The 15,951-nt window shown below is 40.3% G+C and overlaps 1 protein-coding gene across 8 annotated transcripts in view; it reads left to right on the top strand.

Moving 5' to 3' along the window:
- inpp4b (inositol polyphosphate-4-phosphatase type II B) overlaps positions 1-15,951 on the top strand; it is a 207,977-nt gene that overhangs the window by 155,248 nt on the left and 36,778 nt on the right. For all 8 annotated transcript variants that reach the window (XM_055010158.1, XM_055010157.1, XM_055010159.1 and 5 more), the window contains 2 exons: positions 1,612-1,720; positions 15,768-15,951. In XM_055010158.1, coding sequence (XP_054866133.1) covers positions 1,612-1,720; positions 15,768-15,951 — 293 coding nt within the window. The remainder of the gene's footprint in view (positions 1-1,611; positions 1,721-15,767) is intronic.

Here is a 15,951-nt window from a genome sequence, read left to right as displayed (position 1 = left end):
TTTAACCACTCATCCTAACTGCCACAGTTAGCTTCCTCTTTTAAGGAAGCCACTTTCCTCTCAGCGCTTAATTCAGCCTGTTCTGTTGTTGGTTTATTGACAAAATGATGACGTGAGAGGAAGACCAGACAAATCAAGCACGAATATGTCACTGTGCTTGATGTTCTCAACCCCACCATTGTTTTTTGTGCTTCTATTGTGGATGAACCAATTAAGGGAACCTGGATATCTGGAACCTCCAGGGGCCAGAAGTGTGGCAGTCAGGGAGCCTTATGGCCAGACGAAGGGATAATTAATGGAAGAAACACTGGGTAGTGGAAAAACCCCGACATCAAACCGTGATTGATCTATTGTGGTGTTGTCGTTCACTTCTCTGTGGCAAGACTCGGAGCTATTGTCATTAATTTCTATTTTCGACATTTTTTCAAGCAGTGTTTTGTACGGTCAGAGTTGTGGACTACTGCTTTCTCTGGGGTGTTCATTAACTGACCTGGCACTAAACCATACCAAAATATTCACCCCCATAATCCCAAATCCATCCCCTGTCCCGCCTCTCTGTTTTTTTTCTGATTTAATTGTCAGCTCCATCCATTAGTCATTCAAAACAAGGCCTGTTCTAAGCACCTCTGTGCCCGCCTAGCTGTCTGTGAAGTGTTTATTTACTTCTGATGCCGGTGTGCAAATTGGAATGAAGCACTGTGACATTGGCTGTCCTTCTGGTTTACCATGGGACCAGAGCTACATTAAGACCAAGAGATGTCCAGACAGAGAAGACGACTAGTACAGCGACATAGACACAGAATTAATGTCATGCCTCTTTGGTGTGCATATATATGGCATATTTGTTGGTGTATAAACAGTGTTTGAGCCTGTTTATTGCTTACTTTATGGAGGGTAGCACTTTGCAGGAACACACCTCATGACTTTCACATTTTAATATGAACTAAAGCCCTCGAACAGCTGCATGTACACTACCGTTCAAAAGTTTGGGGTCACCCAGACAATTTCATGTTTTCCATGAAAACTCACACTTTTATTCATGTTCTAACATAACTGCACAAGGGTTTTCTAATCATCAATTAGCCTTTCAGCACCATTAGATAACACAATGTAGCATTAGAACACAGGAGTGATGGTTGCTGGAAATGTTCCTCTGTACCTCTATGTAGATATTCATTAAAAATCAGCCGTTTCCAGCTAGAATAGTCATTTACCACATTAACAATGTCTAGACTGTGTTTCTGATTCATTTAATGTTATTTTCATTGAAAAAACTGCTTTTCTTTCAAAAATAAGGACATTTCTAAGTGACCCCAAACTTTTGAACGGTAGTGTAATATTAATCAGTTCGAAGTTAAGAACGTCCAGCATCATTACCTGTTGATATTGCACTTACTAGTGGCATTTCCAGAAATTATTTCTGTAATATCCGACTTGAAATTCAGTTCACCTTAAACAAAAAAACACTTTCTGATGGGGATCATTTTTTCATTTATTTGGCTGAATTACATTTTCTCACTTCAAGGTCCTCTAAGTGCATGTTTTTTTCAGGGTGCTGTATCACACATATCAGAAATGAAATGTTATAAACTCTATTTTCTCTCTTTGCAGATGCTTTCTACGACATCGTCACTGTCGGTGCCCCTGCAGCCCACTTTCAGGGCTTCAAGTGTGGTGGTCTGCAGCGACTCCTCAGCAGATACGAAGCAGAGAAAAAGAGGTACCAAATAAACATTCACAGCATGGAGGCATGTGCTTAGAGGGAGTGTGGGCGATTTAATACAGGACACATGCTGAGGAAACAGGCATGTATTGACAAAAGAATTTAATGTGCTCATAATTAATAGTGACAGACAAATTTGTCCCTGGCCCGTGGACTTGATTTTCCAAGTCCCATAGAGTTATTCACAGCCAGGCCACGCTGAAATTAGACTGGAACTCTACTGCCTCTGACAGTTCAATTTGACTGGAGGCAACAGGCATGATGGGAAAAGACTGTTGAGTCAGAAGTTCCTCTGCACCTGTTCTTTTCCCTGGCAAGCATTTTCTCCCTCATGAAGTTGCATGTTAAGTTCTCACTGAAGAGACACACTTTTTGCCGCAGCTTCCCAGGTGCCAGCTGGAGCTCGCTGTTGAATTTAAGGTTTTGAGAATGGGGGAAAAATTCTCATCTGAGGCAATGAGCAGTGGTAACAGTGTTCCTGCACGTGGACAGACATCCATTGTTAGTCTACCATATGCCTTGTGCTCATGATTACCGCTAAATATTTTCGAGGCAAAGAAGTGAGTTCTTATGCTGCAAAAATAAAGTAAGAGAAAGGCTTGCTTGTACATAGAAGTCTAAATTTAGTGGCTTTGCTGAGACGAGTGTTGAAACTCCAGATATTTTCAGATTGACTTTTATGTTTGATTGTCTGTGGCTGTGAAGAAGCTCTCCGCTTGATTGCTTGATGAAAAAAATGTCTTGTGTGTTTTCTTCACTCACCAACAGTGGCTCCCCAAACACTCAAGAGCATGCTATTGTGTTATACACCAACAAATACATGGATAAATGTGTACACACACTTGCGCTGAGTGGAAGTGCGCTCTGGGGCAACATATCCATATGACTCTCAAGCCTGAGATCAGCAGAACCCTGCAAATTTTGCTGTCTTTGCCCTTTGGATGCAAGATGGAGCTATATGTCACAAGAGTTCAGTATGTGGTCACTTGAGTGATGCCAGAAGAAATGAAGGGTGATTTTTCCCATTGCTCCCCACAGAGTGCAAAGTCATTACAGACCATGCCAGATCCAATTAGTTACAGAGTTTGCAGCTCAAGAAAGAGGAGGAGAGGCAAGATGGAGAGGGGTGAGGTATGGGTATAAAATAGAAAAGCTGATGGGAAAATAGTTGGAGGCTTGTGGTGATAATCAAAAATAAAGGATTTTTTTTTTTTTTTTTTTTTACGCTAAAGTGCACAAGTGAATTTGCTGAAGATGGTCAGTTTTATCTGCTAGCATGAACGATGATAAGGTTAGCATATTTTCGAGAATCCACTGAAGTGAAATCATTTACTCTGAACGAAAGATTAGACTTCGGAAAGAATTCTCCTGGGAGACAGAGCTTTTTGTTTCATATTTGACTTAGCTAATGACTCACTGTAGCTTCAATTTTCCAATTTTCCGCCTGGCTAAGCGACTACGGCCTGCACTGAGCCTTATATATGTTTGGCCTGGATTGTGGACGCAGACGGGAATAAACTCAGACTGTCTGATTTCACTCAGTATTCACGGTAGCGATTCTAAAGAAGGTCCCTAAAAATAAAGAACAATTATTATTTCATGGTTTAACTTGCTGTTACTATGCATGCAGTAAGCATCTGACCAGATGTTTAACCCAAAAGGACCGAACGAGGCTTTCTGTGTGTGTTAATGTGAAGTCCTGTGACTGTGTCCAGGTGAGAGTCCCTTAATTGCTCAGTAAGTCAAGCCTATTTCAGCAGAGCAAAGATTCATGTGCACACGCACACTCATTATACTCCTCCCAGTGTGCCTCCTCGCCTTTCAGAAGCAGCCTTTTGTAATCACATTTGATTAAAAAGGGAACAATCGGCGAGATGTGAGACTTGGCCATTCAATGTGATATTAATTCATCAAAGAGAAGATGGAGAAGGATTGAGGAAGGAAAAAAGGAAAACCTGAGCATAGAGGTGTTACCAGGAGGGCAATAAAAGAGCCATTCGTCTTTGTTCCCTGGACACGAGAAGGGCGGGGGGGGGGGGGTTCTTTCCAGATCCATTAAAAACCTGCATTGGCCAAACTTGGCATTGGTCAGAGTATGCAATGTAGTTTGTCTCTTAGGATGGGCCCGGAAAGAGTTTAATCAATAGCGACTTAGTATTCCTCAAGAAACACTGCACATGTACACACAGGGCAAAAGCATTTATCTTTCATTAATGTATGCGGTCCCACTTAAATGTCTGTTTTAAAAGTCACTGGATTTTTATCTGTTTTTAATTGAACCCCATAGACATAGCTGTAGATTTGCTGAGGTGGCCTAATCTTTCATTAACAGCTTCTTTTGAATTATTCAGCTAATCTGAATAACGACGCTACACGGGTTTTATGGAACTTAAACATTGCCAGTTTTCTCTACCTTAACTGAGGGCATGTGTGCCTGCATGTTTTTTATTGCACATGTATGGGAGAAGGAGGTATAATATATATTGTTAGAGTGTTATACAGACGCCTTTTTGTAAGGTCAGATGTAGTTAGTTGGTGCAGAAGCTGTGCAGCGGAGCTCCCACCTACATGTGTCTTTGAATTCTGTCCGCTCTAACAGAGAGGACGGAAGGATGGTCATTTCACCAGGCCCCCTGGTCAAGCAGAACTGCCCAATGACACATTTCTGGGACACGGAAAGTGGTTGAGGCTACATCTCACACCGTTAATAGAGTCTCTTGGGGCCGATGTTCAGATTTAATGTGAGCAGCAGCATGTTGTCCAACAAAATACCTTCCTCCCAGGATTACTGGATGCGTGTTTGAGGGACTGGGCATTGGCAATGGCTGGGACTCCATGCTGATGGACAGCAGCTTGTTATTTCTTCGCCTGCTCTCGAGTCAACCTGCTCCAGGATCTGTGGATGATGGAGAAGGATGCTGGCAGTAGCCTTGAGGCTTCTCTGGTCACAGATCTGGCTCTGGATGTGTCTGAATCATTGAGGAAAGCTTTGGCTGTTATACTGAGAACTGATACAAGATCAGTGCCCAGTGGAGGATTCAACAACAGATGGAGATTGGCAGTTCAAAGAATCGGATCTAAGATGGCATCTTCCAATATGCATCTATAGCAAACTGAATATTTCCACTGTGGCCATGTGACAGTGGCCTGGTGTAAGAACCGTGATTACAGCATGCTGTCAAAATGACAAAGGAGGCTTTGGAAGTCACCTGAAGTGCTGCAGGGCTCTCTGCTGACGTAGCTGCATTTTACTCCTGCTGCCTGTCAGCAGCAGGCCACAAGTTCTTCATTAATTTCCTCTCTGCCATTAATTAGCCATACGCCGGAGCTGCTAACTTAATTAAGCCACTGAGCCCAGTGGTTTTCTCCCTCTCATTACTGTTACAACCAATTCCTCTTGATCATTTAGGAAAACCAAGGAAGAAATTCACCCTGGACCAACTGCTAGTTTTAGTGACCTGTTACTAGACAGGAATTTTCTCCTCAACTTAAGCTAGCTTGGTAAACTATTGTGCTGCTAGTGCATATGAATGGGTTCATTTTCCTGGAGATCAAATGTCATGTGTGTGTATGAAAGTTGAATTATGAAGAGATGAATGGTGACAATTTCATGAATGAATCAAAGTGCAGGTGCAAAGTGTAGTCAAGTGTGCTGAGCATATTGTGCAGAGGGAGTGGCAGCACACCTTCAGTATTTTAATGACCGAAGGTGCATGGCGCACCCGGGGTGGTGAGAGGTGGGATTGAAAAGAATCCATTATCATACATTATCAGTGAGTATGTCAGGGTCTGACAGCAGGTCTTTCTGAAGCATTGCTCTCCCCACAATAACGCACTGATGTCAGGTAATGAAATCTGGAAGAGATGGAGAATCGCAAGTGTAAATACAGTCTAGTGCAAAGACACCTTTGAGGCCAGAAGAACTAAATTATATTGTTTGTGCCACATACCACAGAATTTATAGCTTAAGGTAATTTACAATGCTCGTCAATCAGTTGGCATTTAAATTACAAAAAGGTCAATTGCAAAATACACAGGAGACATAACGGACAGTAGAAGCCAGAAAAGCACTCAGGAAGTCCACTAGTCCAAGGCCTTTTTTTTTTTTTTTTTTTTTTTTTTAGGAAAGCAGCATTTGTTTATTATTAGTTATTGTTGGTCAGAAATCAGTATGGCCATTTAATATATTGTACCTGCAAACAAAATGACCTTGCACGGAGCACAGGTGTGTGTTATGCATGTGTACGTCATGTACGGATACCGAATCGCGTGACCTAAATATGTAGCTGGTGGCGGGAATAGATGGGACTCAGAAACACCCCCACATTTTAATCAATTGTTCCTTTTATCATTTCCGGTAAATAAGTCCTGATGAGTCCGCAGTGGTGGATTTGTAGTAGGATCACAATCATGTGATCGTCAGCAGGCAGCTGATGTAGTGTTCACTTGTCATAGTTAGAGTGACGCCGTGCCGCTATCTCGCAATGATACAGAAATCTTGAACAAATCCGTGGATCCAGACTGTAAGCTGCATCACTGCCAAAATCTAATCACTTGGTCCTTGTGTCATTTCTGACCTTCCCTGGAAATTTCATCCAAATCTGTTAGTCCGTTTTTGAGTAATGTTACTAACAGACAGAGAGACAGACCGACAAACATACAATATTACATTATGCAAGACATGACTGAGCACTTCAGAAAAAGCTTCTGGAAGCAACATGTGGAACACTGAGCGGGTGCTCCGTAATTATACACAAAACAACATGCTTACATGCGACAATTATGTGATTGCTGCCAAACAAGGAACAAAATGGTTTTCTATGCAGGGCTCTAATGAAAATGGATGTGAGCCACAAAAAGAGTTTGTGTGGAATATTTTACAATAAAGTCTTTTTTTTCCCTTTCACACCACTTTTACATTTAACCAGCATAGTCACATGACCAGTCGTGATTCTGCCCTACAATATCCTGCTACTCATCCCAGCATCCCAGCCCTGCTCATCACTGCATTCATCTTAGTCTCAGCCGTGCACTGCTCAACATAAACTGTGTAGAGCTTTAATGTGTATTTGAAGTTTGACAAATTGTGTCACACATAGTAAAGGCTTCAGATGACACCTTCAGATGGATTTATAGAGAGGTAATAAAAGGCTGTTGGGGATAAGAGCTGCTCATAAACATCAAATACTGGAATTTGTGCAATAATTGTCCAATGTCTGTACAAAGAAATGAATGACAGGGAAATAAATAAACAGAACATACGGTCCTGTCTACTAACAAATATGCTCCTGTACAACTAAGCAGAATTCTTAATTACATTTTGAAGAAAACGTTTACACTACCGTTCAAAAGTTTGGGAACATCCAGACAATTTCATGTTTTCCATGAAAACTCACACTTTTATTCACGTGCTAACATAACTGCATAAGGGTTTTCTAATCATCAATTAGCCTTTCAACACCAGTAGCTAACACAATGTAGCATTAGAACACAGGAGTGATGGTTGCTGGAAATATTCCTCTGTACCCCTATGTAGATATTCCATTAAAAATCAGCTGTTTCCAGCTAGAATAGTCATTTACCACATTAACAATGTCTAGACTGTATTTTTGATTCATTTAATGTTATCTTCATTTTAAAAAAATGCTTTTCTTTCAAAAATAAGGACATTTCTAAGTGACCCCAAACTTTTGAACGATAGTGTGCATGAATTAAAGTTGCTCTATAGTAGCTGAAGTTCATATTATTAGTGAAAGTTGCTCTAAATGAGTTGAAGTTGCTCTACATTAAAGTTGCTTTCAAAAATAAGGACATTTCTAATTGACCCCAAACTTTTGAACATTCATGTACGTTTGGTCGTGACGTATCACAAATACTTTTGCAGTGAAGTATTTTTACTGGAGCTTTTTGACAGTCAACCAATAACATACTTGCAACATTGAATCATGGTCAGTTTAACTTGAGTAATTTGAAAAGAATTTATTAAAAGAATTTTGTTGTCTTCAAACCATTTCCGTGTAGCTTTGGCTGTTTGCTGCGGGCCATTATCTTGATGGAAGAAAAATCTTTGCCAGTTTGCAGTTCTCCTGCAGCAGCATCAGCTCGTCCTCCAGGATTTCGAAGTAGTTTGCTGCTCTCATGTCATCCTCTGGCTTTACAAGCTTTCCATAGCCTGAGAAACATCCACACATCATGATGCTGCCACCACCATGCGTTACAATGGGCATGGCGTGTTTGTAACGATGAGCAATGTTTGGTGTCTTCCAAAGAAAAGCATCTAGTCTGATGGCAAAAAGATTAATTTTGGACTCGTCAGACCAAAAAACCTCCTGCCAGTTGAATGCAGAGTCTCCCACATGCCTTCTGGCAGTCTCCAGTCCAGAATTTATGCGGGCTCTTTTCAACAGTGGCTTTCTCTTGCCAGTCTCCTAAAAGCTTTAACTGGTGAAGAACAGGTAACAGTTGTTGTATTAACAGTTTCTCCTATCTCTGCCGTTGAAGCTTGTAAGTATTTCAGAGAAGTTATTGGTTTTTAATAACCTTTTCAGTGAGTTGCTGGAGTGGTTTTTGTCTTTATTGTATAGCCTCCTGAGAACTGAGAGGGGAAAAGTATCTTTCAACTTACATTTTTTGGGATTTCCTACCATTTTTAAGCTAAAACACAAAACACAATATAAAAATATTTTTAGTTTAGATTTTATAGCATGTCCACTTCAGTGGACGACGGATCATAAAAAAAAAAAAAAAAAAACAGCAACACTTTGAATTCAAAACAGGCTGACAAGAAAACAAGAATGTCACTTTAACCGTCCTGTTATGTTGCGGGTCAAATCGACCCAATTAAAAATAAAAAAGAAATTGTTAAAGTTGTTTTTCAGTATGAAACTTCTTCTGCTTGGCTTAATAAGCTTAATTAACATATAAAAAGAAATAGACAGACACAGACAGATTAAACTTATATATTATGTTACTATTGGTCCCGCAGCAGGGAAATTTTTGGTGTTACAGCAGCAAATACAAAAAAATGGTGCAAGAAAGGAAAAAGAGCAGCACACAGTGCACAGATACAGTCATTTTCTCATTCTAGAAGAAATATAAATGTTTACAGGAAAAATTATGTGAAATTGCAGTGTCCTTGTACACATGAAAATGGTTCATTTCAAATATTTACAAACCCACCTTGAACAGAAGAGGTGTTTTGTATCAATTTATCAACTACATGAAAAGAAAAAAAACCAAAATGTAAAATAAAATTTTGACAAAATCAAAGTCATGTCAAACTATTGTATTTTATATGTAGGTCTTTCCAATACACATTAGAAAAGCTTTAACATGCCGTTTTTTTAAAAATGAAAAACGAGAGAATTATCCTCCTTGAACCATGATCTGGAGAGGTAAAGAACTCCACTGCATTAAATGTTGATAGAAATGGTTAATAATGGAGTTAATAATGAGATATAAACAATGCTTATTGGGATTTTTTTGGTTTCTGACACTTTTGGATAATTAAACATGACCCACAAATATTTTAACTGTTGCTGAGAAACAAACTGAACAGGAGAAACTAAATTAAACTGAACATCAACATAAATTAAACTCTCAACAGTCAGGAAGCCTGCATTTTGTCTCAGCATAAAGACAACATTCCCCTCATCCCACCCAGTCATGAGATATGATTGGAAATGTCAGGATGTCCTCTACAGATAATATCAGGATTTAATAGGGTAGCTCAAATGAGTCAAAAGATATTGATCAAAAACAAATGTCCAGTACAGAGGACATAAATGAATGGTCTCAGAAGGATAGCTGCAACTAGGAAGACTGATCTACAGTGACTGGGCGTTCCTGATACAAACATATTTATGCTGCAATCAATTAAGATGCATTCACTGCACTCAATCTAGCACCAGCTGACTGCACCTGTGTTGAATTAGGTGAGTCGCTTTGGAGGGGGATGAATACTTATGCAATCACCTTCTTTTATATTTGATATTGTAATCAATTGGCATTACTTTGTAGAGATCTATTTTCAGTGTAACATAAGAGTCTTTCTTTGTATGTCTTTTATAATTATTTCTTTATTTTGTTGTTGTTATTTTGTTCTTGTCAAAAAAATCCAACTTAAATTAGCCGTTATTCAATGTTGAAAAGCACTATAAGGAGAAGACTTCATGGGGGGTAGGACTCTTCACTCTGATATCTCTGAAAAAGGAGAAACTTCAAACATGTGAAAGAGTCGTACATTACCACAAGCTGTGAACTTTCACCTAAACCTAACCAAACAGTAGGTGAAAAACAAAAATGTGATTGACAATGAAACTGAAGTAGAAGTATAATGTTCCCACGTAGGACACAAACCCCAGTTTTCTGCTTCCTTAAAGCCTTTTTGCAAACTTATGATTTAACTTCCTCTCCACTCTCTTAAAACAGACTTTATGGGTCTTTCAAACTGTAAAAAAAAAAGTTTTACTCTTCCCTTTTGGGGAGTAGACATGTTTCTCTGAAAAAAAAAATAGAGAATTTAATTTACATTTTATATAGGAATGTAACTTTTGTAAGACAGTGTTGGAACAAGAATAAATTGAGTGAATGTAATTTCAGAGTGGTCTGTAAAGTCTCCACCAGTTCAAGTGAAGAAAATATCAAATCATGGAAGCACCATGTAGAGATGCTGATGACTAAGAGTCAGCAGGTAGCTGTGTTTTGAAGTCTATATATTTATCACTATTAACAGAAATAATGAGTCCCACTATATAATATATGCGTAGTGTTGTGGAGTCTTTCATCAGTTTGTGGGCTCATTAAAAAGTGCTTCTGTTGTGTTGGACTAGATGTTGATATCCCTTCTTGCATACATGAGACACCTACTAAGGCTTTGTGGGATAGTGAAGGGAGTGAGGGCATCCTCTGGGTTATCAAGTGGGCACCCTCTTTTCGAGGTGTTTCACCTCCAGAGGGTCCAGCAGTGACTCCCAGCGTTCCAGGTTCACCCCTTAGATGTCATCTACTCACTTGAAGGCCTAGGTGGAGTCCTTTCTTTTCATCCACAGCCACTGACTTCCCTTTTCAGCAGCTCTGGAGAGGTCCTTGATCGCTTGCCGTTGGGCCTTCCAGCATACTCCCATCTCCTGGAGAGGCCTGGATGTCGAGGTGGCTACAAACCCTCTGCAGCCTACTTTAACTGCTCGGACCCTCACCTTCCAGCCTCACTGTTGTGCATCAACGGCAAGCTCCATATGACTCAGCTTCTTGACCTCGTAGGCCTCCTCTACTGAGCTCTCCCAGGGCACTGTGAGCTCAACAATGTAAACGTGTCTAAGAGAAGCTGACCATAGCACCAGGTTTAGTCGCAGGTTGGTGGATACGATCTCAGGTGGCAAGGAAAGCTTTTGGTCCAAGTCTACCAGCATCTTCCAATTGCAAGCCCCTTTCATCTGCCCACGATCTCGTCTTGATGCGGCGAGACAGACTCGACCCTCACCCTCCCAGACAAATGTTGTTTATTGCCAGTGGGACGACGTGGGTGGAAGGACATTGACACTCGTCCGCCGCGTTTCCAGCACTAGTGCCAGTCACTGTAGTTCTGAATTCAGTATGTCATTTTGCTAACATGTAACCATTAGTGTCAACCTGAATTTCTCATGGCACAGAGAAATTCAACTCATATATGGTTAAGACTCTCAAAAACAACCTTGCAGTGTGAAGTTTTTAGTCTTTCTTTGTGCCTTTAAGGGGGAAAACATGAAAACCCAATGACTTGAAACACTCTTTGGAGTATGTATGGAAATGTAAACTAATGAGTCTCTCAGGTCAGTACACATACACATAAATATTCATGAATAGCATGGAAAATTAAAAGTTGACATAGTTGCTGGACAAATGGCTTTGTGTTATGAATTTCACATTAACATTCATATACAGTATACAGCGGTTGTACTTCTACACAGAAAGAAAAGAATCCTTTTTACCACTTCTGATGCCATTATGAGAAGAATCTAACCTTCTATTTTCTTTTTCAAGTAACTTCTTACCTTATTTGTGATTATTACGGATGATATGACCCTACAAGGCATGCAAAATAATAGATCAAACACTCAAAGTGGTCACATAAAATGCCAACATCATAAGAACAAAACATTAACTTGCACCCAGATTTCAAAATGGAATAGGTCTGCTTTCAAATAAGCAGTAAATGGCAAGTTTTTATGGGTGCTATTTTAAGCAAAACCAAAGGATTTGCCGAGAAAAAAAAGACTTTTATGAGTTCAAGTGTGCTAAGAGTTACCTTGGGGCTAAATCCTGCCAACCTTAGACTTAGACAGGTGGGAGGATTTTATTCTCCTTCAATTCAATGACACCACAAACTGTTGCCTGACACATTATTCCAGGGTTCGAACACCACCCCTCTGTCTCAATAAAACAATAGAAAAGCAGTCAGAGAGCGCAGTACTCCACCAAAGTTGGTCATTCCCCCATATGGCACTGTCAGAAATGCAGCATTTTTATTTTTTTTTCAGAAATGCAGCATTTGTTCGCTACTCCGCCAAGGAACACGGTGGAGTTATGTGACGATCGCTGTACGTTTGTCTGTTTGTCTGTCTGTTCGCAACATTACTCAAAAACAGATTAACGGATTTGGATGAAATTCTCAGGGAAGGTCAGAAATGACACAAGGACCAAGTGATTAGATTTTGGCAGAGATGCGGCTTATAGTCTGGATTCATGGATTTTTTAAAGATTTCTGTATCGAGAGATAGCATCACGGGATCACTGTAACTATGACAACAAGTGACGCTACGTCAGCTGCCTGCTGATGATCACATGATTGCGATCCAACTAAAAATGTCATTGAAATCCATTTGTCCATTTTTGAGTAATGTTGCGAACAGACAAACCAACGGCGATCATCACATAACTGCATTCCTTGGTGGAATTTTAAAAAAAAGTTTAAAAATCGATTTTTAGATTATCAATATCAGTGGCAATTAACTTGTTAACTGACAGCTAATTGATTGACCGTTGCAGCTCTAAAATCCAGATTTTTTTTCTAAATAAAAGAAAAAGATGGTATTTTATGCATTTTCTTTTGTTCTCTGCTGCACCAAAAATATATTAGACTATGACCTTTTTATTTATTGTTAGCTAACACTGATGGTGTCACCATACAAATTTCATCGAAATCCGTTTTTGAGTAATGTTGGGAACTGACAAACAGATGGACAAACGTACACGGATTGTCAAATACCTCCACGTTCCTTGGCGTAGTAATAAATACCTGAAGCTTTTCAAACTTAGATTATATTGTGCATTTAAATGTCTGCCTCTCATTTTTCTTGACATAATGTTTAAAATGCACACAAAACTGTCAAATTATACATCAGGGATGGAAAACATACACACCTCCTGAACTCACAGTCAGACCTTCAATGTGCAGCACCTCTAATCAAATTCATAGATTTATACTGTTTTACCTTGGCAAGGTTGATGATAGGCCTGGCTGGACTGACAGCAAAGCTGATGAGGCAATTAAAGTTCCAAGCCTTAGCCAGCCTTAGAACGGATCAATTCTGTCCTCCAGCATCAGGTGGCAAGTCCCAGCATTCATTATTGCCTGCATAGGCTCCCTAATGGGATTGGATTTGTACTTATGAGTCAACAGGACTGTTATTGAATCTTACTTGCTGAAGCAATTGTCCTCTTCCAACAACTTTCTCCTCTGAAGTATCTCTATTGTTGCGGGATTTTTTTCTCCTTAGTTCTGCATAAAGTAGTAAGACGAATGTAAGCTCACGGGGGGATGAAAGGGTTTTACAGACTTTACTTCCGAGCGGTGGTGTTCTGTGCGGTTTAGCACCTCACACTGTTTGCCCTGTGTCTCCCTCTCACTTAGTGATTCCTTTGATTAGCTTTGAGCTTGTGGGTGGTAGCTCTCCAGGGGGCTCATTAGCTGTAATGACAAGGCAAAGATTTTAAAGTTAGCCAGTCAAAGACATAGTTAGAGGCTACTATCTGCTACACCTTGTTTCTTAAGGCCTTCAGATTTTCACACTTATTGACACATCAGGTAGCCCCGTTCCACACAGAGCGACTTCTAAAGCAGCAACTTCACTGCAAAATATTAGGAGTGCTGCAGAGAATACTGTATTATGCCAGCCCTTTGTATGGACCCCTGATTTCCCCTCTCTCTCTCTCTTATGTCAGTTATGCCTGAGGATCTGGCTCTGGGGTCTGGCCTACATAGAGGCTTGCAGAGCTGACTCTAAACTAGCTGAGAGTGTTGTAAATGACTGCCTTGCGACTCGCCACATCTGATAGCAGGAAATCAGCAGGAACTCCCTGAAAGTCACTGGAACTTTACCTGAGGAGAATGTCTGATTGGAGTGATTTGCCCTGAATCTCGGAACTGACAAAAGGTGTTTTTGTCGGCAATTAAATAGCCCCCTTGAAATGAGAAAGGGATTAATTATTCATAGAGCAAAAATGGGTTGACATTGGACTGCAGGTCCAATTTGACAGTTCAGAGCACCTGGCATGAGTTACTTCTGACACTATAAGACTGGCAACACATTAGTACAGGAGCTCAGAATGTTACCATAACATTATGTACTATATGGTCAGCAGAATTAGCTGCTTCGTGTTGGTTTTCCCAAACACAGTCATGATCAACTCCTTCTATAGCACATTTTTGCTTTTCTGAGACCTGTACTGGGGCTGCACACTGGCTTAATGTTTAGAACTGTCGCCTTGCAGCTAGAAGATCCCCGGTTCGCATCCCGGCCTTCCCAGGATCTTTCTGCATGGAGTTTGCATGTTCTCCCTGTGCATGTGTGGGTTTTCTCTGGGTTCTCTGCTTCCTCCCACAGTCCAAAAACATGCTGAGGTTGATTTGTTAACTCTAATTTGTCCGTAGGTGTGAATGTGAGTGTGATTGTTTGTCTCTATGTGTAGCTCTGTGATAGACTGGTGACCTATCCAGTGTGTCCCCTGCCTTCACCTTAAGTCAGCTGAGATAGACTCCAGTCCCCTGCAACCCTAATAAGGATTAAGCAATGTATAGATAATGGATGGTTGTATAATAAAGTGATTTTGATTAAATATCATGATTTTCAGCTTAGTTTTACTTAAGTTTCCCAACCAAATGGCAGTCACAGATAGGTGGTCCAAGGTTTTTATAGTTACTGGCTCCTGATAAATTATGTTTTTTTTGGTGATTTTTGTAAGGACAACATGTTTTTCACAACCACTGGCAAGTTTTGGGGTTGAGAGAGTTAAAATGGAAATCAAGCGACTGTGTCCAGAACAGTAAATCTTTTAAACTCCTTCAATTAAAGCTGAAATCTTCAGTCACACATTGATTGCTTTATTTCATGGTGTACAGAGACAAAATGAGAAAAATTGTGTCACTGTCCAAATTCTTGTGTTTTTGATTTCAAGCGTTGACTTCTACTTCTTTGATAGTATTGGCAAAAGCCACGGCAAGTCGACACAGCACTAATGAAAACAAACATGGGATGAGCTTCTCATTACAAGCAAGTGTTGGCAGAGTTCTTTCTAAATCAAATCTGAGCCACTTTCATACACTACCATTCAAAAGTTTGGGGTCATTCAGAAATGTCCTTATTTTTGAAAGAAAAGCTTTTTTTTCAATGACGATAGCATTAAATTAATCAGAAATACAGTCTAGACATTGTTAATGTGGTAAATGACTATTCTAGCTGGAAAAGGCTGATTTTTAATGGAATATCTACATAGAGGTACAGAGGAACATTTCCAGCAACCATCACTCCTGTGTTCTAATGCTACATTGTGTTAGCTAATGGTGTTGAAAGGCTAATTGATGATTAGAAAGCCTTTGTGCAATTATTTTAACACATGAATGAAAGTGTGAGTTTTCATGGAAAACATGAAACTGTCTGGGTGACCCCAAACTTTTGAATGGTGGTGCATATTCTCTCCAAACTGATGTATTGTTCCCAGTCACTTGCTGTGCAACTGCCGCCCGGTCTGTCATAGCTGAATTGATGTGTTCTTTCCTCCACTACAGCTTCAGCACTGCCTACCAGTGTATCTACTACTCCCCAGAGCACACAGCCAAAGCCCAGGAGGTCCTCAGCACGATGAGCCTCCTCCAGCCCCTCATCACAAGCTTAGCGGACCAGCTCCTCCAGGCTGCCCATGAGCACTCTTCTCCTGGACTGAGGGATGCACTCAAGAACCTCTCTGACAAG

This window comes from Amphiprion ocellaris, chromosome 4, assembly GCF_022539595.1.
Source record: "Amphiprion ocellaris isolate individual 3 ecotype Okinawa chromosome 4, ASM2253959v1, whole genome shotgun sequence".
NCBI lineage: Eukaryota > Metazoa > Chordata > Actinopteri > Pomacentridae > Amphiprion > Amphiprion ocellaris.
The sequence above is the reverse complement of the archived record's forward strand: the minus strand, read 5'-3'. Positions and strand labels throughout refer to the sequence as shown.